The sequence below is a fragment of the Hipposideros armiger genome, unplaced genomic scaffold (assembly GCF_001890085.2).
Source record: "Hipposideros armiger isolate ML-2016 unplaced genomic scaffold, ASM189008v1 scaffold_44, whole genome shotgun sequence".
In the NCBI taxonomy this organism is placed as follows: Eukaryota; Metazoa; Chordata; class Mammalia; order Chiroptera; family Hipposideridae; genus Hipposideros; species Hipposideros armiger.
In genome coordinates, this window is record NW_017731394.1 from 4,182,373 (window position 1) to 4,202,760 (window position 20,388).

Below are 20,388 nucleotides of genomic sequence, written 5' to 3' on the forward strand. Positions count from 1 at the left end.
TGATCTACTTGAGGCACGCATTATTCCCAAGTGCGTGGCATTGATTTAGGTGCAGATACAGTATGGTCTACTTAAGTGGGCGTTTTGACAGGGTAATCACAGGATATTCATAGATTCAGAAAAACAGGTTCTCCATCGTGTAACTTGTGGTTAGCCAACTATGTAATATGCAAAAGTGAAAACCACTTTTCTTTATAAATATTTCCTTATTCAAAAAACTATAATTATATATACATATAGTCTTGGGACATGGAGTAGAGAGTGGGAATGGAGTCAATGGAATTGTAATAGATAAGCATGATATCGGGGGAGGGGGGTTGTTACTTTGTGAGGGTGAAAAGGATAACTACTGCATTGTTCTGTACACCTGAAACTAACAATAAAAAAATAAAAAATAAAATTTTTTTAATAAATTAAAAAAACCAAAGTACCCTTGTTTTACAAAGCTTTGCCACAGTTAATCCAATTAGTGGGTTTTCTTACAATCTCAGTGGAAATGCTCTGATTTAATCTTGTGTACACCTCAAAAGAAGCTCAAAGAAATAAATAGAAGATTTGGGACATAAACAGAGAAAGAGCGGGCGCAGGCGCTGGGTATGTGGCTGAGGGGTTCTCGGTGAGAGGACCAGTCTGGAAACACCTTTCTGTGGGGGCAGAAGGCGCTGCCTCTGGCCCCGGGCATCCCAGACGCGGCTCATCTCGCTCCACCTTCACCATTTTGGCCATGTCAGCCAACCAAATAGGTATTGTTTACTGCATAAAATGGATTCTGTTTTTCAATCTTAAATTTACTTAGAAAGGCAAACAATTTATTACAAAAGAAAATGTCTAATGCCAGCTCCAGCAGATCAGGATTTTTTCTGTTCTGCTTTCTGCTGTATTCCCGCAGAGCCTAATATAGTACCTCGTAGGGACTCAAGGAATGTTTGTTGAATGAATAAATGTTATTATCATCAGTAGCAAAGCAACTATTTCTCTAAGATACGTTGTCAATTATGTAGCTGTTACAAACAATTACATGTGGTCATCGGCTTCCCACATAAAACCCTTTGCATGTCACGGGCACTTTACACTATGCACCACACTTTTCTAGGCCACATAACAATTATCACTGCAAAAATGATCTCATTTCATCATTTACTTACGGTCTTTCTCACTCACTAGATAGGTAACTCCATCCTTAATGGTTTTGTCCACCCCTGTATCCCTAGCACCTGCCACAATATTTTAAAATATATAAATATGTATATAAATAATGGTAAATATGTCATTATTATATTCCCCTGACTACTCGAATGTGTGTGTGTGCGCGCGTGTGTGTGTGTGTGTGTGTGTGTGTGTGTGTGTGTGTGTGTAGTCTTGAATTTGCACATAAGACTTTCTCTTGAGTCCCATTGGTCTTAACTAAATCAGAATTTAGTCACATGGCTGCACCCAACTGCCAGTGTGGTTGAGAAGCATAGTCCATTCTGAGCAAATAAATTAAATGTTTTGTTAAAAAAGAAGGGACGACATATAGTCATCTGTACCATAGCCTGGCACTGAAGGCCTTTTTCAATCAAGTATCAACCCAGCTTTCCGGATTTTCTTCACCTGCTAGCTGTTCTGAACACTCTGTCTTCTTTGAGTTCCTTTGCTCACTGTCCCTGAAACACACCCAGTATTTTGTCACCATCTCTTTATTTACTCCGCTCTCTTGGAATGCCTTTTTGCTTCATATCCAAGCCACACCTCTGTTTCCATGAGACTTGCCCTTGACTGCTGGAATCTGAGATGATTTCTTCTAAAGCTGAACTCACCCAGCCATGACCATGGACGTGATGTGTTCACAGAGCCTCACTCTTCTGCCTCGGATAGCTCTTCTTTTGATGACTTGAACAGCGTGAGTCTTTGGTTGTTAATTTTTTACATGTTTAGGTCTTGTCCTCCACCCCCACCCCTCATTCTAGATTTCCTGAGGACAGGAGCCCTTTACTCAATGAACGTCCCTTGGCCTCCTACCTCACAGTTGGCTCTATGTTCCGTGTTGGGGATTTAGTAGTGAATAACACATGAGGCCTCTCCTCCATATCTTAAAATTTCACACGGAATCTGGTTTTAAAGCTCGCACATGTTAATTGCTTTACAAATTTCTGTTGCTTTGTTGAGCAATAAGAGCTGACATTTATTTAAATGATTATTACTTATATTCATAATAATATTTATTGAGTAATTACTATGTGCTAGGCACTATGCTAGCCTTTCACATGTCTCTCTTCATTCCTTTCTTATGACAGCGAGGAGATAGGCACTATTAATTTTTACAAATAAAAAACAAGGCACAGAGAGGTTAAGTTATATGTTGAAAGTCACACAGCTGGTAAGGGGTAGAGCCAGGATTTAATCCTGACAGCATGATTCCTGAGCTCTTAAGAAGGTTACTGGAAAGTAAAAGTGCTGTCATGATTTGAGGATTTAGTGGCATCATTTAAAATAGCCATCCACAATTTGGACTTTGCCTGCACCAGGTCCCAACAGGAAGCTTTCCTAGGCTGGGATGCCCCTCCCCTTAGGAGTACCCCCCAGGCTGGGCACTGCCAGCCTCCTGCTCCTCATCAGAAGCTCAGCTGCCCACCCCATGTCCCCTCTCTTCCCTTTTGATTACCGAGTCCTACTTTGGATACAATAAAAACACTTCAGCCACCTCTGTATTTCGTGGCAGCTACATAGCTTTGATCTCATCCATCTTTGGTGACAGGAGGGAGTAACTGAGTACATGCTGCAGACTGGAGGCTCCCAGCTGGATCAGGACCACCGACCTTTGTTTTCTTTGGCTCAATGTTTAATAATATTTTTTTATTTTAATTTGTTGTCAGCATTCACACATTAGAAGATGTCATGCAAAATCTGGATTTTTGGCTTCTTAGGAAAAACTGGAAGATTTTTGGATCCATTGGGCCTGTATGCCCACGGGCTCAGGTTGCCAACCAAGTTCAGATAGAGCATGTGGGTCTGAATTGGCACAGTGGCCTCCTCCCCGTTACCCAGACACCTACAGCCCGGTTCATCTTTCCTACCAGCCAGCAGCAAATAATAATGATGATACAAAGGGCACATATAGAGCACTATATGTCGGCACCATTCTAAGTGCTTTACCTTTCATCACCACAGTCTCCTTTGGAAGAAGTACTGTTACTGTCCCACTTTACAGATGAGGGAATTGAGGTCCACTCTGATACTAGTGGAAGGTCTGGGCCTCACACGCAGGTGCTCTGGTTCCACAGGCTTTGCCTGTACGCACTACCCAGCTACCTCTCAACGTAGCGTTGGAATTTGTGTCCCCACTCTACAGGAAGGGGAAAGCGGGGATGGGATCTGGCCTTGTCCCTTGTGGTGCCTGAAATTGACTCACTGACAACACAAAACCACAGAGCTGATTTCCTGCACAAACACCATGCAAGCCAGGAAAGGCTGCTTGTCCTTATGGCTCTGAACAAAGCTGAACCTGCACCCGAGAAAATCAGGGCAGTGAAAGGAACCCGGGTGAACACCTGGCAGTATCTTTGGGGTCATCTCAGAGCTAGCTCTGGTGGAGAGTTTTCCCTTATCTCCCTCTTAGAATGGAGAGCATTAATTAATTCTATTAAGGCTCTGTCCAACTCTCGCTTGAAACGTTAGCCCATAAACAAGTGTCATCCATCTCAATCCTGAGTTTCTCCCAGGGAGGTGGGTGGGAGTGAAATATGATGCGAGGCTGAGCAAGCATCTCGGCCTTCACATTGGGGTGCAAGGGGGTCATTCAGCCTGCCCGAGCCCCATTGGGCTGTGAAGTGAGTCCACAATGAGATAAACGGAGCCTGCAACATGGGGAGTGATCCATTCGGTCAGGTTACCTGCCTGTCAGCCTCAGGACACTGAGCCTTTTTCATAGGCTCTGAGGCAGAAGCAGAGGGAATAGGGTTGGCTCAGGTGGGCGACGGCTGTCACGGCACCCACCGAGACAAGTGTCTCTGAAGCTATTCATTGAGCATTTCCATGTGCCAAGTGCTTTGGAGGCAAAGATGGACACGCCTATGGCATAGTTGGGATAATCATACGATTCCAGATCAGGGCGCTTTGGAGGGTGAAGAACACAGGATTGAATTGAAACTATCCTGGGCCTAACCGGGATGGACACATGGTTACAATATGACCACTCACGGCCCTGGAACTCCCAATTCTGAATTTGACCAAGTGACCATGAGCAAGTTCACCTCTGAGCCTGTTCCTTGCTTTGGGGATGCTAAAAGTCTCAAGTTCTTACCTCTCAAGAATGATGTGTCTTATATCAGGTAATGTAGTGGAGGGAGTGGACTCAGAAGCCCCTCCCACAAGGGATGTGCTTCAGACTAAGTAATTGGGCTCCAGGGACTAACCTGGCTTTATAAGCTGAGATGCCTGGTGGGCTTTGCAAGGTAAGAGCTCGTGCTTAAAGGCTCTGGGGAATCAGGAGAATTCTAGAGGCTGAGGGTAGGGAAGAGAAAAAGGAGAAATGAAGGGACAACTGGAAGAAGAAAGAAATTTGGGGGTAGTGGTGGGAGGAGACAGCTAATAGAAAAATTTTAAGTTACCCCCATGAGGTGTACACAGTGATTCCAAGAACCAATGCCCATCTCTGCATGAGGCCTTCAGTGGAAGAGCCATTGCTTATGAATGCCTTCTAGGAGGCAGATCTCTTAGAGAATGCAACAGACTCAAGGTGGGCGGGTGGTGAGAGCTGAGACCCCAGGTGAAGGCTCGCTCTGTTTGGAGTTGGTGAATGTCAAGTGCTTACCCTCCTGCTGGTCCACAAGGCAGGCTCCATAAATGTTAGTGCCTATTCTTATTATTGCAGTTGTTCTTATGTAGGCCAGTTTCCATCTATCAACACCAACCTGGAAATACAAAGCAAAAAGCCAGTGGGCAGACAGGATGGAAAAAAAAATGCCCCATGAGAACAAAAGGGAGTTTTATTCTAACACAGCATTCCTGGAGAAGCCTAGCATTGAACAGAACCAACTTCAGGAAATCCCGGGCCAGCCTTGAGCTGCTCCAGGACTAGCCAGGCCTACCTCAGTCAGAAGCAGGTGGCACTCCTCCCAGAATGGATGTTTGCAGAATGAGAAGAATGTTAATTAATCCTGTTATCTGAGCTAAATACTTTCTGGTTTAATTTCTCTGATAAAGCCACCCTGAATGGAGAGCTCTCAGAATACCAAAGAAGGCCTTTTTATGGGATTCCTGAGGTGCAGTGAGACCTGGGAGGGATGGGGGTGGGGAGGGTAACCTTTCTGGCCCCTGGCACCTTGGGTTCAGCACTGACTCTTTCCTCTCAGTATTCTAACTGGAAATCCTTTACCATCCAATCTTCTTGCCCCAACACGCAGGAAATGCAAAATTCAGAATGTGGAGTTACCTAGAATTTTTGTACCAGATTTAATAATTGTTGTGTGCTTGTATGTGCCAGAGACTATCTTTATTACTTTACAGCACTATGTCTGTAATTTACTCTAATATATTTCAGCATAGACTGCGTGACGTTTAAGTACATTATTTGAAGTGATGCCCCATGGCAGCTACCATTCTAATCCGGCATCCACTCACCCAGGGTGATCAGCTAGAATTATAGCAGGAAAGTCTCCCTCCAGAAGAAGCCGTTTTTAGTGCATTGACTATTTTAACCTCTGAGAAACAACAAATGTTTTGCTAGTTAGCAAACTAAGTGTCAGAAATGGGTGTTTCCTGGTGAAATCAGTAATATGTTGCTACGTGTGATGGATGTTAGAAAGGGTCTCTCAATTACTACTAGTGAGTGGTATTCAAGATTTGTAGATTAGCGATAATGTTTTATTACTGATACCCCACCCTTGTGTGAAAAGTACTATATATAAGAACGCAAATCTTGACCCCTAACTGGCCCTCTACTTAATTACTTGGAGAATTTCTGAGCTGTCTGAAGCCTGCCTCTGAAATATTAGGGACCCTTTCATGTGTTAAAAACATGACAACAGGCCCAAAATGGAATTGCTTATGCTAAGCCCCATGTCACCATATCAAAACTTAATTAAGGCGTTAGCCTTCCCAGAAATAAAACCTTAAAGTGGTCATTCAGGAATCACGTGCTCAACACTAGTTGAGGGGTCTGTCTGCCTGATAAACCCCTGCCATCCCCTGAAGGAAAGTGGCTTTGTAATAACTAACCCACTTTTTTTCTCACCTAGTTTGACTTCCTTATTCTTGCTCCCTTCTGCTTAGAAAAGTTTTTCATTTTGTACAGCTCTTCATATCTCTTTTTTACCTGCTAGGTTGGGTTCTGATTTGAGTCAAGTTTTGTTCAAATAAACACAATAATTTTAATATGCCTCGGTTTATCTTTTACCACATGCAAGGCGGTGGTTGGTCTGAGCAGACAAAAAGACAATAAGAAGAGACTTCAGCTGAGCATACAGCACAGGTTGTAGAAACTGTATTATTCCTGTTCACCAACAAGAGTTTAGCAGATGTTGGTACTGTAAGGAAGGAAAAAAATTTTCCCCTATTCTATTAGGCTCAGCATCTGAGGTATGTGAATTAAACTGACCAAAGACAGATTAAGATGAGAAAATGTTCAATTTGTATGCGCATAAGGGGTTTCACAGAAAAGAAGTGAAAACCCCCCAAAAGTGGTTGGGCCTAAGAGCCTGCATACTATTTTAACAATGGGTGATAAATTGTGGAGAAGTGACAAGACAAAGAAAAATGGGTTTGGGCTTCTAAAGGTGGTAAATTGTGAAAAGGTAAATATATGGGGCAGGGAATAATAGAATAGAAAGGTTGTTATGCAGACTCAAGTCTCACAATAATTCTGTGATGCAGATATTATTATTACCTCCACTTACTGTTGAGGAAACAGGTCTGGAGAGATTGAGTCTTTCGTCCGAGGATAGAATCACAGTAGAAATCGAGGTCATTTGATTTTAATGCCTGTGCTCTTTCCACCACACCGAAGTTAACTATTTTGATTTTTTTTTTTTTACAAATATCCCATGCTCATAGGAAAACTGGAAAACATGAATGTATAAAATAGCTTAATTCTACTCAGAGAAAACCATACTAAGCTTTGGTGTATCATTTCCAGATTTGTTTCTATGCATATTTAGTTGAGATTGTACAGGGCTTACAGTTTTGAGTCCTGCCTACTTAACATGCTATACATATTTCTTCATATCCTTAACAATTCTTCATTAACATCATTTAAAGTTGAACTCAATATTCCATCCTATGGCTGTGTCATACCACCTGTTGTTGGACATTTAACTTTGTTCTGATTTTTTATCAATAACAAGCTGACCGTTTCTGAAGGTAGTCTCTTGTTTACATTTCTTACTGTTTCTTCAGGGCAGATTCCTGGAAAAGAAATTTCTGGGTCAACAGGCAAGAACGTTTAATGGACATTATGAGGCGTTAAAATAGGCCACAGTGTACTCTGCCTTTGTAAATAAGAAAGATCAGCATTACTTTCTAAGACAGATTAAAAATCAAGATAAATTAAAGCAGCATTTTGACTAAGGATGGACTGACCAGTCAGGTTTATTTAGTGCTACTTTTCTAACCAGTAGGGGGCAGCACAAACAAATGCCTCTGGAGAGCCTCCTTGGCTATGGGTCTCAACATTTTTGTAGCTTTTTTTTTTTTTTCCTCCAAACTTCCTTTGTTAAAATTTAGCAACAAGAAAGTCATCAAATTTACAGGCAAGGGCCAGAGTGGAAAATCTAGTTTACTTAAAAGATTTACAGACGGGCCAGCTGAGTGGCGCAATGGTTAAGAACTGGCTTGGGACGCCAGAGGGCCCCGGTTCAGATCCCACATATGAGGGCCAGTGACACTGCCCTCCACAGCTAAGATGCTGAACAACAGCTCACCCTGGAGCTGGGCTGCTGTGAGTCTCTGGCGACTGTGTAGGCTGCAGCCCCTGTGGCAGTGGGTTGCCATGGGCTACCGTATGTAGCCAGCAGCCAGCGTGAGCGGCCGTCTAGAAGCCGGCGACTGATGTGCCTCGCCCGGGAAGAGCGCAACGATGGTGCCAACTTGGGCCAGTGAAGCAACGTCCTCCACAACTAGATTGAAGAACAAAAACGACAGCAACTTGTCTGTTACCCTTCCCCCAATTCCCCAGTGCTGTTCCCATCCCCCCAATTCCCCAATGGAAAAAAAAAATCTTAAAAAAAAAAAAAAAAGATTTACAGCTTTCTGGAATGTTCCGGAAGACTGATTCAGATGGCAAAGGGCTAGAGAGAAGAGGGTCTTTCCAATGTGGGCTTGAGCTGGAGACCAAGAAATCAGGTCAGGGTGAGAGAAGCAGCAGGAAGAATGTTGTTGGTCAGTAGGATTGATTGATGGTGGTGTGCCGTGCCCAGCGAGAGGTGTCTGACGGCCGGGAAGTCAGTTTATCTGACCAAACAGGATAGCAGGAAGAAGAACCAGGCACAGGACCGTCAGCCTGAGGATTACCTTTGGAATAGCAGGCACGAGGTCAGTGACGCAAGGGAGGGAAGTATTAATGAATGACAGAGAGATATGCTGTGTCTCAAAGGAATGGCAAAGGTCAGGTAAGCCGCAGTAAGGAATCTGATTGCAATGTACCTGGAGCCGGGGTTGCTGACCTAAGGATTGTATGCTATGGATGGCATCTTAAGGAAGTCTGTGCATGCCCTGAATTTATGCAAAATTCATACAGAAAAAACAGACACAGTTTTCTGGGGGAAGATCGATAGCTCTCAGGAATCAATGACCTCAAAAAGATTAGGAACAAGTGATCTGTGTGTATTCCCCCCATCTCTGGTATCCAAGGCACTCTCTTCCCTGAGCCAAACTCCTTCTGCCCTGCTTCAAAGACACCTCTTGCCCTACAAGTTTCAGAAAACCCTGCCTGGATGGAGTGGTGGGTGCCCCAGCCTAACGCCCGGGTGATGGAGGGCTTAGCAGGAGGTGTGGATGGGGCAGGTGACCGGGTGCTCAGGGGAGAGCTCTGTGCCACAGCAGAAAGCTGGGAAGCATCAGGACAGGATTTCCGTGTGGAGACATACTCTCATTTCTAAAAGTTTAATTCCTCCCTCAGGAGCCTGGCCACACTCAGGGCTGGCTACAACTGTTGCTTGTTGTTGTTGTTTTTTTTTTTTTTTTTAAGCTGAGCCATCTTGCCACCTGTTGGCAGCTTAGCTGCAGCTCAGCTCGGGCCAGGAATCGAACCAGCAACCCTGTTGCTCAGAGCTCGCACTCTTGAGTGAACTGTTAACCAACTGAGCCACTCGGCCGGCCCTACAACTGTTGCTTGAAGAGGCTTATCGGCACAGCGTGAGCTTCATATTTGAGCCAGGTGGTTCTTCATTATATCGCTTCTTCTGAAGGATTTTTAAAAATTGGCATTTATTGCAGCGTCGACCATAGTGGCAGAAACATGAAAACAATCTGAGGGTCCATCAATAGTACTCCTACTGTGATCTGCTTTTTAGCCAACACACTTCTCACACCAACCGAGTGGGTTTTCCACACCAAGCAATTCTCTGGTTCTCTGCAACAACAACCGGGTGTCCTACAAATCAGCTCAATTCTGATACGAATTACCTGGAGTTAGCCCAGACCCCACGAGTTGAGATTTCCATCCCACACTACCTCCCTCACTTCAGAGGCCAATTGCAAGTACAGGGTGGGTGCCCAGGTTACCCACACTTCTGTCTGACCTGGCTACAAACTGAGGGTTCTCACGACCCCCTCCTCAGGTTCAATAGTTTACTATAAGGGCTCACAGAACCCAAGGAAACACTTTACTTGCTATTACTACTTTATTATAAAGGAGACACACCAACAGTCAGATGAAGAGGTATACAGGGTCTGGAAGGATCCTGAACACAGCAGAGTCTGTCCCTGTGGAGTTTGGGGTATGCCACCCTCCTAGAACATGGATGTACTTACCAACCTGATGCTCTCCGAACCCCTCCATTTTGGGTTTTTATGGAGGTTCCATTACATAGGCATGACTGATTAAATCATCGGCCATTGGTGATTAACTCAATTCCCAGCCCCCACACTCCCTTCCCTGGAGGTCAGAGGGTGGGATTGAAAGTTCCAACCCTCTAATCACATGGTTGGTTTCTCCAGCAACCAGCCCCCACCCTGAAGCTATTTAGGGTCCCACCTATGGTTGCCCAGGGCCTGAACTTTGGAGTGAACATACCTTTTGCACCTGGCCCTGCAAGTTAAGAGCCCAGCAAACTTGGGGAAAGTTTCTGAACCTCTCCAAGTCTACTTTTCCTCTGTACAGGAGAGAAAATATAATCATCATCATCATCATCATCATAATAATATCACCTATTTCATAGGATTATTATGAGAACCAAATGAGTCAGTACACATTTAGCACTTTCCATGATGCCTGGCTCAATAAATAAGTGCTTAGTAAATGTTAATAGTTTGTCATCATGGTTATTATTGTTGTTATTACTACAACAGCTGCCAGGTCACCCTTTTGGTTCCTCCTGAAGCTGTGTTTGACAGGCCTGCCCCCTTCACCTTACAACTTTTTGCCCCATGGTCGTCTTGGATAAAATCAAGCTGATCCTAGCATGGCTACATGGCTTTCTCTGGGTCTCAGTTTGGTCATCTATAGAACAGACATCATAAGGCAGATGATGCGTGAAAGACCCCAGGACGTGCACTGGGAGAGTTCAATGCAGGATACAAATGGAAGGTGACATGATACCCAAAGCCTGGAGCTCCCTGTCTCACCTTTCTTCGTACCCCAATCCTGCTCCTCCTGCAAATGGCTCACATCCTGTCTCTTCTGACCACTGGGATGTCTCCTCTCTTGGAACTTTCGGGCACTTCGTCCACCTTGCCCCTGTGTGCTGGTAATGCCATACCATACTGCCTTGCATAATAAATGAATCCTTTCACATGTATGTGAGATCTTGGAAAGTTGAGACTTTGTCTTGTATATTGTCAAGTGAATAACTATTAATAAGAAACAAATTAAAAAACTAATAATAGATGCTAAATTCAAGGAGATTGCTGTGTGTCAGATACAACTAGATGCCTTCACATAGAATCAAAATTTAATAATATCACAACATCCCCTATAAGGTAAGTGTCAATGTTCCCAGTTTCCTGGTGAAAAATGGGGTTTGGGAAAGCAATTAAGTAGCTCTAGTAACTAAGTAATTAAGGACCACCCATGTATATAAAGAAGCTGAGGCCTTCCTAGCCTCTCAGTGCCAAGCAGAATGCCAGCACACAGTAAGTTCAGAGTACATATAAAGTAAAACACCTTTAGCACCCCTTGCTGATGAAGTCGAGGTTTAAAAAAATTGTTATTTCTAAAAGCAACTACAGTTAAAGTAAAAAAGAAAAAAAACAACAAACTGTATGAGCTCACACGTGGCCCCTTCTGGCATTTGTTTACCAAAGAGGCTGAGAGCTCGCCTAGAACTGAACCAGGGCCAGGCAGGGAGGGGAAGCCAGCAGGGGAACCCAGCAGGGGCCCGGTCTCCTGGGGGGCAATCCAGGGGCTGAGTGTCCGGTCGATTGTTCATGGGAAGGAAAGCAAGGGGCCTTCTGTTCTTTTTCCGGAATCCCCTCATGCCTCCTCTTTAAGCAAGCAAGAATATTGAGTCCCTGTCCCCCAATGAGCTCCCCATGTCTTCCTCCTCCCTGGGGGGTCCTCAAGAAGAATATGAGGGCTGTGGTGGAGATGCGGGTAGGGGTGCAGCTTCTTTTATTTCCTCCTCAAAGGCAAGCACACACAGCTTTGCCCTATCCTTTTTTTAAAAAAGACATCTTGGTGTGGTCAAGATGCAACTGGGCTCACTCTTTTATTTAAAAACCAAGAAAACAAAAACTACTATGAGACCTGCCCATTCCCACAAGGGTTCAGCAGAGGAGAGAGACCAATATCATCTCTGGCTCTGACCTCCTGCCACCTGCTTTCTCTCCATCACCTCTAGCCCCATCCTCATGGATGCTGGGGGCTCCTTTCAGCTCTCTGCACCACTTAGCTCCCACGGTAAAGAGGACATATTTAGTTCATTCTCCATGTTACTTCCCATATTTTTCTGAGCTGAAAGAATTGCATCACAGAGCAAGCACACTCATCTACATAGTAAAGTGGTTACAAGCACTGATTTTCAAGTCATACTGCTCAGGTTCAAATCCCAGCTGTGCCACCTACTAGCTGTATGATGTTAAGTAAGTCACTTAACTTCTCTGTGTCTCTGTGTCCTCACCTGTAAATGGAGATGATAAATAATACTAATGGGGTTGTTGTGGGGTTTAAATGACCTAATACTTGTAAGGTGCTTAGCACCCTGCCTGGCACATTGTAAGCACTAGATAATCAGTTATTAAAGAACAAACATAGCACCTGGGACCTCTCTGCCTTTGACCTGGACAGTTTCTATGGTGCTGGGACCTGTGCCTCGCCTTACCCTGAAGAGTAATTGCTTTTATTTTCTTCCCTTACATGATTCCTGGGCCTCTCCAAAATGCCTATGGCTCAGGTTGCAAGGGGGAAAATGGAGTATTCTTGTTACTTTATATTGCTTCCTTTATTCTTGCTTCCTTGTTACAGTTTGAGGCAGAGAAACTTTTATACCTAATGGCTTACCACCATGTTTTTCTAAACAAAAGATCAGTCTACTCCTCCCTACTGTGGTCCAGAGTTTTTTGATAATACTTTTGTCTTTGTAGAGGAGAAAAAAGTTTTCATCTACTCTCTTAGGTGTTGTGACTCAGTCCTGGACTGTGAATTCAACAGACAAATGACAGAGTAACAGGTGAAAAATCATACACATTTTATTCAATGTTAATCTTTTTATGTGGCAGTGGGAGAAGAGAAGCGATAATCTCAAAGAAGCAGTTAGATTCGGGGGCTTAGATGCCATTTTAACAACAGAGAGAAATTGTGAAGTGACTAGACAGAGGAAAGGGGTGTAGGCTTCTAGGGGTGGGTGGCAAATCGGGGTAAAGTGACTAGGAAAACTACAGGGGAAACTAATGGAAGATAAGCGTTATTTTAGTAGCTTTATTTGTGCAGGCTCATCTCAGTGTTAGCTCCCCATCTTGGGTAATAAGGATGTTCTTTTCTTCCTGGTACCAGGAGGGCATCTGCTCATGGGAAATGTACGCCCTCCTTTTAAGCAGACAGGGGTATTGGAGTGTGGGCAAAGGACAGGCAATTCTGCTGACTTTGGGGGAACCTCCCTGAAGAAGGATTCAGAAGCATTGGTGCCTCTCCAGGGAAGGTGGAGGAAGAGAGAGGAGGAGAGAAAACACGCCTCAGGTCACATGTCAGAGGCTGCCGGGAATCCAGGTCAAGCTCCTGAACCTCTCAAGGATTTAGCCCTGGAGAAAAGGAGGTGGATTAGGAATTTCACTCTGTAATTCAGGTGGTGATCAAGAGGGCCCGGTGGAGGAAGTGTGCATGTGTGGTGGGGAGGAGGTGGCAGAGGAATGAAAAGAGGCAATTGCAAGAGGATCTGAAAGCTAAACATAAAGCATGACTTGAGATTGAACTGAATCAGGAGGATAAGAAAGGAAGGAAGGGAGAGAGGAAGGGAGGAGGGGAGGGAGGGAGAGAGGGAAGGAGGGAAGTTCAACTTTCAGGATTTGTTAAAACTAGAGAATTTTAGAGTAGAAGGGCTCACCCCTGCCAAACACACTCCTTTTACAGATGAAAAGTTGAGCCCAAAAACTTGCCAACAGTAGAAAATCATGTTAGTTCCAGGTTTCGGGGACAGAAGTTAGGTCTCTGGGTCCTCAAGCTGGCTCCCCAAGTTTTCCCTGTTTCTTCCATTCAAATACGAGGGCAATGCTAACTGTGGGGTACAGCACCTGGTACCCAGTTAAACAGTATCGCTTATCATCCCTGGTCCATCTCAGCCACCAGGACGCCAGTTTTGGGAAGAACAAACCATTAATATCAGTTTTCTCAACCTTAGCACTATCGACATTTTGGGCCAGAGTTTTTGTTGTGGGTCCTGGTGCGTTGTAGGATATTTACTGGCATCCTTGTCACTTGTAGTATGCCATTGGCACCCTCCCTCCCTTGCCCCTGTCCCCAGTCATGAGAATTAAAAATGTTTTTAGACATTGCTAAATGTCCGCAGAGGCGTGGAGGTGGAGTTACAAAATCACCCCTCGTTGAGAACCAATGCGTTATATCAATGTGCTTACAATGAGCTCCAGCATCACGTGGACCAAAAACCATAAAGTCTTTTTTTTGGCACAATAAAGTCTTAAATGTTGAAGCTCTTAGATCATTCATTGAGAATTAAATGATTACTGTTTTCCAAATAATCTTTTACACTCAAGGGTGCAAGCTCTGAGCAACAGCGGTTCAAGTCCCTGTCCGAGCTGAGCTGCTGCTGAGCTGCCAACAGGTGGCAGGATGGCTCAGCTATAAAAAAAAAAAAATCAACTTGCAACGGCGGTTCAAATAATCTTTTTTTTTTTTTTAAGATTGTTTTATTGGGGAATTGGGGGAGGGGAACAGTGCTGGAGAATCGGGGGAAGGGGAACAGACAAGTTGCTGTTGTTTTGTTCTTCAGTCTAGTTGTGGAGGATGTTGCTTCACTGGCCCAAGTTGGCACCATCATTGCGCTCTTCCCGGGCAAGGCAGATCAGTCGCTGGCTTCTGGACTGCTGCTCACGGCAGCTGCTGGCCGCTCACGCTGGCTGCCAGCTACACATGGTAGCCCATGGCAACCCACCTGCCGAGGCCAGCAATTCATGCAGCCCATCTCCAGGTTGAGTTGTTGTTCAGCATCTTAGCTGTAGAGGGCAGTGTCACTGGCCCTCTTATGTGGGATCCGAACCCGGGCCCTCTGGCATCCCAAGCCAGTTCTTAACCAACACGCCACTCGGCCGGCCCTCAAATAATCTTTTGAAAGGCAATTTGTTCATTCATTCAACAAAGATGTATTGTTGATGAACTATGTGCCAGGATCTGTCGACATCTTTAGAGAGACAGGGGTGAGTGCGATGGCTTTCAAGAGTTTAAAGCAAGATCACTGATGTGAACATGAATGGTCACCCCTAGGATTTAGAGTCCCACAGGGAATGGGAGAAGGGACGGAAGCTGCAGAAGACATCGATAGTCAGATGTGGATGGAAAACCAGGGGAACACGCTGCTGTAGAAGTCGAACTAGGAATCAGGCTGCTGAGAGCATGGAGTTCAAAGTGAGATGAGCCGGGGTCTGAACTCTGGGCAAATTATTTTTTTAACCTCAGTTTCTTTCTCTGTAGAATGGAGATAACAGCAACACTCAGCTCATGAGTGTTTTGTAGATTCAATAAGATAATGGAAGTAAAGCTCTTAGCCCAGAGCCTGGAACCTGGTACAACACTCAACACCCTTACAGAAGGTTCTTTAATCATCTTTCAGCTTATCCTATTTTATACTTAGAAACAAGTTTGTGTTCTAGGCAAAAGCACACCCACTGCCACCAAAGAGAGGAGCAAGTCATTGGAGCAGTTATTCTAGTTTCAGCCATTTGATTGTCCCTTACATATGGCATGTTGGTTGTATGTCTCCTTGGTTTTGAGGCATCTTATGAATGTTACTGAATCCTTTATCTCCTATATGCACAAAGGCATTGAGAGTGTTGAATGTGTTAATTCAGAGAGATGTCTGCTCATAATGGAAATGAAAGTAGGGGTCACTTGTTAAAATTGAAAGTGAGAAAATGCAGACTTCTGCATGTGCAGTTGAGGCAAAACATAGTACAGTGGGGACCATGATGCACATAAAGTGATAGAAACAAGCTTGGCACATAGCAAGCACTCAGGAAATATCTTCCACCATCATCATTACCACCATCACCACCACCACCATCATTATCATTAGGCAGAACAAAGAGTATGTGAAAAATGCTGAGTTTGTGCACTTTGCAGTTACCAGCCAGAGGAAAGGAAAAGTGAAGAGCAAACTGGAAAAAATCTCGACTATGTGGCTAGAGCCAGAGAATCAACCTCAGAAGCCTCATGCAAATTTAGGAGCCAGCCGGGGATTGGAGAAGGCAAGGGCTTAGCTTGTAGAAAGTAGAAATTCCAGCTTGGAGATGTTTGTTGTGAACCATGGGTGTTCCAAGTTCATTTGAATCTGTTCCTCATTAAAATGAATCTTGGGTGATTGGGGTATGCGCCCCATAGATCTGTGAGATATTTACGGAGACCACCTGAGGAGGGAGTGTCATTTGCCTCAACAGATTTCCAAATTGACCAATTTTAAGGAAATATGCCCGAGAGAGGGATATATGACAGCAGCAAGGAGAAGCTTTAACTTTAGAGCATAAACTCACACCTTCTATTTGGTGACTATGTGAATGCGTGCCGCAAACTTAAACTCTTCTTGGTCACCTTAAAAATTTGCAACAACTCACATTTATTCAACTTTGTAATATGTGTGAGACAGCACTCTAAGCATATTTCATAGACTTTCACCAAACCCCTATGAGCCAGGTACTATGATCCCATCTCGCACATACGGAAGCTGAGGCACGACTTGCTTAAAGGGCTCCAGCTAGGTCACTGTGCAAACAAGAGACGAACCAGGCCATCTGGCTCCAAAGCCCATGCTATTAACTACCTGCCTTACAAATGGACTTTTAACACCTGACCTATTCTGAAGTATAAAAGCTTCTGTATTATCATGAGTACTATCACTATCAGGGAAGCATGGTCATTGACATCAGGAAGAATTATGACCAAGTCAAAGCGATTTGATTTAGAAACAAGCACATCATTGACCCTTGAGTAGGTGGTTTCTGTAAAGCACTGGGATGAAAGCCAGGCTGCAAGGGCTTATGGGAGTCAAGGGAGGTGAGAAAAGGGAGGCCTCGGTATATATATCACTTTCAGGAGCTTGGCAGTAACAGGCGTGAAAGAAATACAATTATAACTACAAGGAGCAGCCGGCCATGTGAAGGCTTTTTTTTTTTTTTTCCTTCTCTTCAAGGTGATGAATACATATTGGAAGGAAGGAAAAGGGGCTGGTGGAGGGAAAGTGAGTGAAGATGCTGGAAAGGGAGGAAAGATATTTCAAAGAAACATCTGGGAAGGGAACATCAGGGCAGTAGTGGAAGGTTTGCCGGACTTGCATTTGGAGAAGATGGTTTGGACTTTACTTAATGATGCCTGGATGAATCAGTGGTAAAATTTTCAGTAACCTGGTCCCACCTGGAACTGAAAGCCTGCATTCCCTGGTGTGGATGGCTCATTACCTAATTGTTAGGAGAACTGGATGTCTGTCCCCAAGCTGCTATTAAATAAGATCTTAGCAAATAGATCTTAGCAAATAGACAAAAAGAGTCACTTCTTGTCTCTGAGCCTCAATTTCCCTATCTGTAAAGTGGCAGATTTGGACTAAAGATCCTGGGTCCTTTGCACATCCAGTAGTAGTAACTTCTAATGTGAATAGAAGAATGTCCTGCCATTTCAGGTGAAGGATTAATACCCTTATTGTGTGATTTTTGTCTTAGAGTGGGAGAGAGGCCACAGTCATTTTCCTCTGTGCTGGAGAAAGAAGTGATTTGACCAGAGTTGTAAACAGGCCTCCATTGTATTTATACATGTGTATAATGTTCATTGAAATTGTCTAATTTGTCAGCAGGGTTTTAGGGGCATCATTCTAAATACTATACAAACATATGACCTCTATTAGCCATGTACATATCTGACTGTCAGGAACATCATGAAATATGGCTAGCTTGTTGCTGGAGAATTATGTATTGAACACAAGTCCACCCATTAGAAGAGAGATTGCTGATCTCCCTAAGATTTTCAGTTCTCAGGAAGGAGGACCAAATGGTGTATTTGCATTGCTAATTATCAGTGGTTAACAGCATTTAACAAGTAGAAGTTCCCCTAGCCTCCAGAACTATGAAATTCAAGTCAGCAAATGCAGAGTGCCTACTATGTGTCAGGCACCAAACAGGAAAATGGGGACTAGAGGTATCAGTTTTGCTGATCAAAGTCTGTAACCACAATAAAAACACAAAACAGGAAACCATGACAAATATCTGACTATCTGGTGTGCGGCCAGTTGGAACACAAGGGGTTCAACCCATCAGCTAGGTGTGTGTGTGTGTGTTTGTGCGTCTGTGTATGTGATGTGTGGTCAGCGGGGAATAATAGACTGAACAGGGCAGAAGGTTTTGTAGCAGACACTGATGGAGAAAACCTGCACAAATTATGCTTTTATCTTGTTATGGATACATTATTGCTCAAGAGCATTTATACGTGTTCTAGCAGCTTACACAGCACACACACACACACACACACACACACACACACACACACACACAAACACACACTGACCTCTGTAGTGCTTTGCTNCACACACACACACACACACACACACACACACACACACACACACAAACACACACTGACCTCTGTAGTGCTTTGCTGTATACTCACGGCCTTAAGCCAGCCATTTGATTCAAGATATAGGTCAAATAATCTAGTAGTAATTCTCGACGTGTGGTTCAGAGACCTCTGAGGTTGCCCTCAGGACCTGTGCAGCCACACAGGGCCCATTGCTCTGTGTAATGCTCTGCTGTGGCTGTCTTTAAATTCTTAATAACGTTTGAACCAAGGACCCCACATTTTTAGATTGCACTGCAAATCATGTAGCTGGTCTTAGTTGCTTGAGACCCTTTCATAGGGTCCATGGGCTCAAAACTATTTTAGTAATAATAATTCTTATTATTAATTGCTTTTCCCACTCTCATTCTCACAGACGTCCACAGGGGAGTTTTCCAGGGGCCGCATGACACTGGTATTGCAGCAGATTGAATGCAGAAGCAGGTATGAGAATCTAGCTATTTTCTCTGCAGCCAGGCATTAGAGAGATTTGCAGACATGAAAAACAGTGCCACTCTTCTCACTGGATGTATTTTTGCTTTTGGAAAATAGAGTCAGTTTTAAAAAAAATATGTTACTTATATTAACATGTAGTGGGTTTTAAAAATTGTTTTAAAATGAATTAATAAATAACTTGAAATTTTTTCTCAGTTTTAGTTTTTAATGTATTATTGATACATGCAACTCACAAAAAAACAAAGTTGTTTTTTTTTGGGGGGGGGTCATCAGTAAGTTTTAAGAGTATAGGAGGGTACTGAGTCCAAAAAGTTTGAGAGCCACAGCTCTATAGGTATTTATTATTTCTATTAGGAAACAAAACAAAACAAAACAACATTAAGGGAATATGATCAAAAGATACAGTGTGTTTGTTTATACTTGTAAGAGTAAGCGTTCTCCAGAGAAACAGACCATTAGGATATGTATATAAATGGAGATTTATTATAAGAATCAGCTCACACGATTATGGAAGCTGAGAAATTCCACCATCTGCCATCTGCAAGCTGGAGACCAGGGAAAGCCAGTGGGGGTAATTCAGTCCAAGTCTGAAGGGCTGAGAACCAGGAGCACGGATATCCAAGGGCAGGAGAAGATGGCTGTCCAGGCTCAAGCACAGGGCAAACTCGCCCTTCCTCTGCTTTTTTGTTCTGTTCATACCCTCAACGGATGGGGTGATGCCCACCCTCACTGGTGAGGGAGCTCTTCTTTATTCAATCTACCAATGTAAACCCTCATCTTTTCTAGAAAACCCTCACAGACACACCCAGAAGTATGTTTAACCAGCTAGCTGGCATCCCTTAACCCAGTACAGCTGACATAACATTAACCACCTGCTTGTTCATTCATGTAGGTAAATCTATGCCTCTTACAAAATGAGGCAAAGACACCATCTTGTCCTTGTCCTGCACTTCTGCAGAATTTCCCCAAGTGTTCATCTAACACAAATCACCCGTCTTCCTCCTTCATAGATGCACGTTTCAGAGTGGCAGCTTCTGGGCTATATCGAGCCACTGGAGCTTTCCAAAATGAAATGGCTGCTTCAAGAGGCAGTGCATACCTCGTCCCTCAAAGGGTTCAGACAGAAGCCAAATGCCCACGTCTAGACCGGGTGCTGTCTACTTCTAAAGGGGGTGTTGGAGAGGATTTCTGCATGGGGTAGAGAAAGTGACCTCGGAGGTCCCTGGCATTTCTGGAATGTTAGTAAACAAGAGAGTCTTTTTTTCTTATCACGTCCAAACTCACTCACGGGGCTGAAGTAATAATGAATGCGTGCGTATCTGTAGAGGAAAGAAAGAGAAAGGATATTCTGTTAGCATGGAAGTCGTGGAGACTAGAGCTTCTGGTCTTGTGTATGAGGTGCTGGGCACCAGCTGGAGCCTGGAAAGAGAGTTTTCTCCAAGTGATGCACGTGAGGGAGGATGGGGCGGGCAGGGCACAGTGGAAATGGGGATCACGTGTTCTTGTGCTTATGCCTCTGACTCACTGAGGTCGACATT

At 44.0% G+C, this 20,388-nt stretch overlaps 1 protein-coding gene across 5 annotated transcripts in view; it reads left to right on the plus strand.

Moving 5' to 3' along the window:
• The first annotated feature begins 1,759 nt into the window (after window positions 1-1,759).
• The window catches only part of PRR5L (proline rich 5 like), a 110,210-nt gene continuing 91,581 nt past the window's right edge, over window positions 1,760-20,388 (plus strand). For 4 of the 5 annotated variants that reach the window (XM_019639521.1, XM_019639518.1, XM_019639527.1 and 1 more), the window contains exons 1-2: window positions 1,760-1,882; window positions 18,771-18,838. Coding sequence is in view for 3 of the 5 variants with exons in the window: in XM_019639518.1 (XP_019495063.1) it covers window positions 18,827-18,838 (12 nt within the window). In the remaining 2 variants the exon portion in view is untranslated. The remainder of the gene's footprint in view (window positions 1,883-18,770; window positions 18,839-20,388) is intronic. The other variant, XM_019639528.1, reaches the window with a different exon arrangement.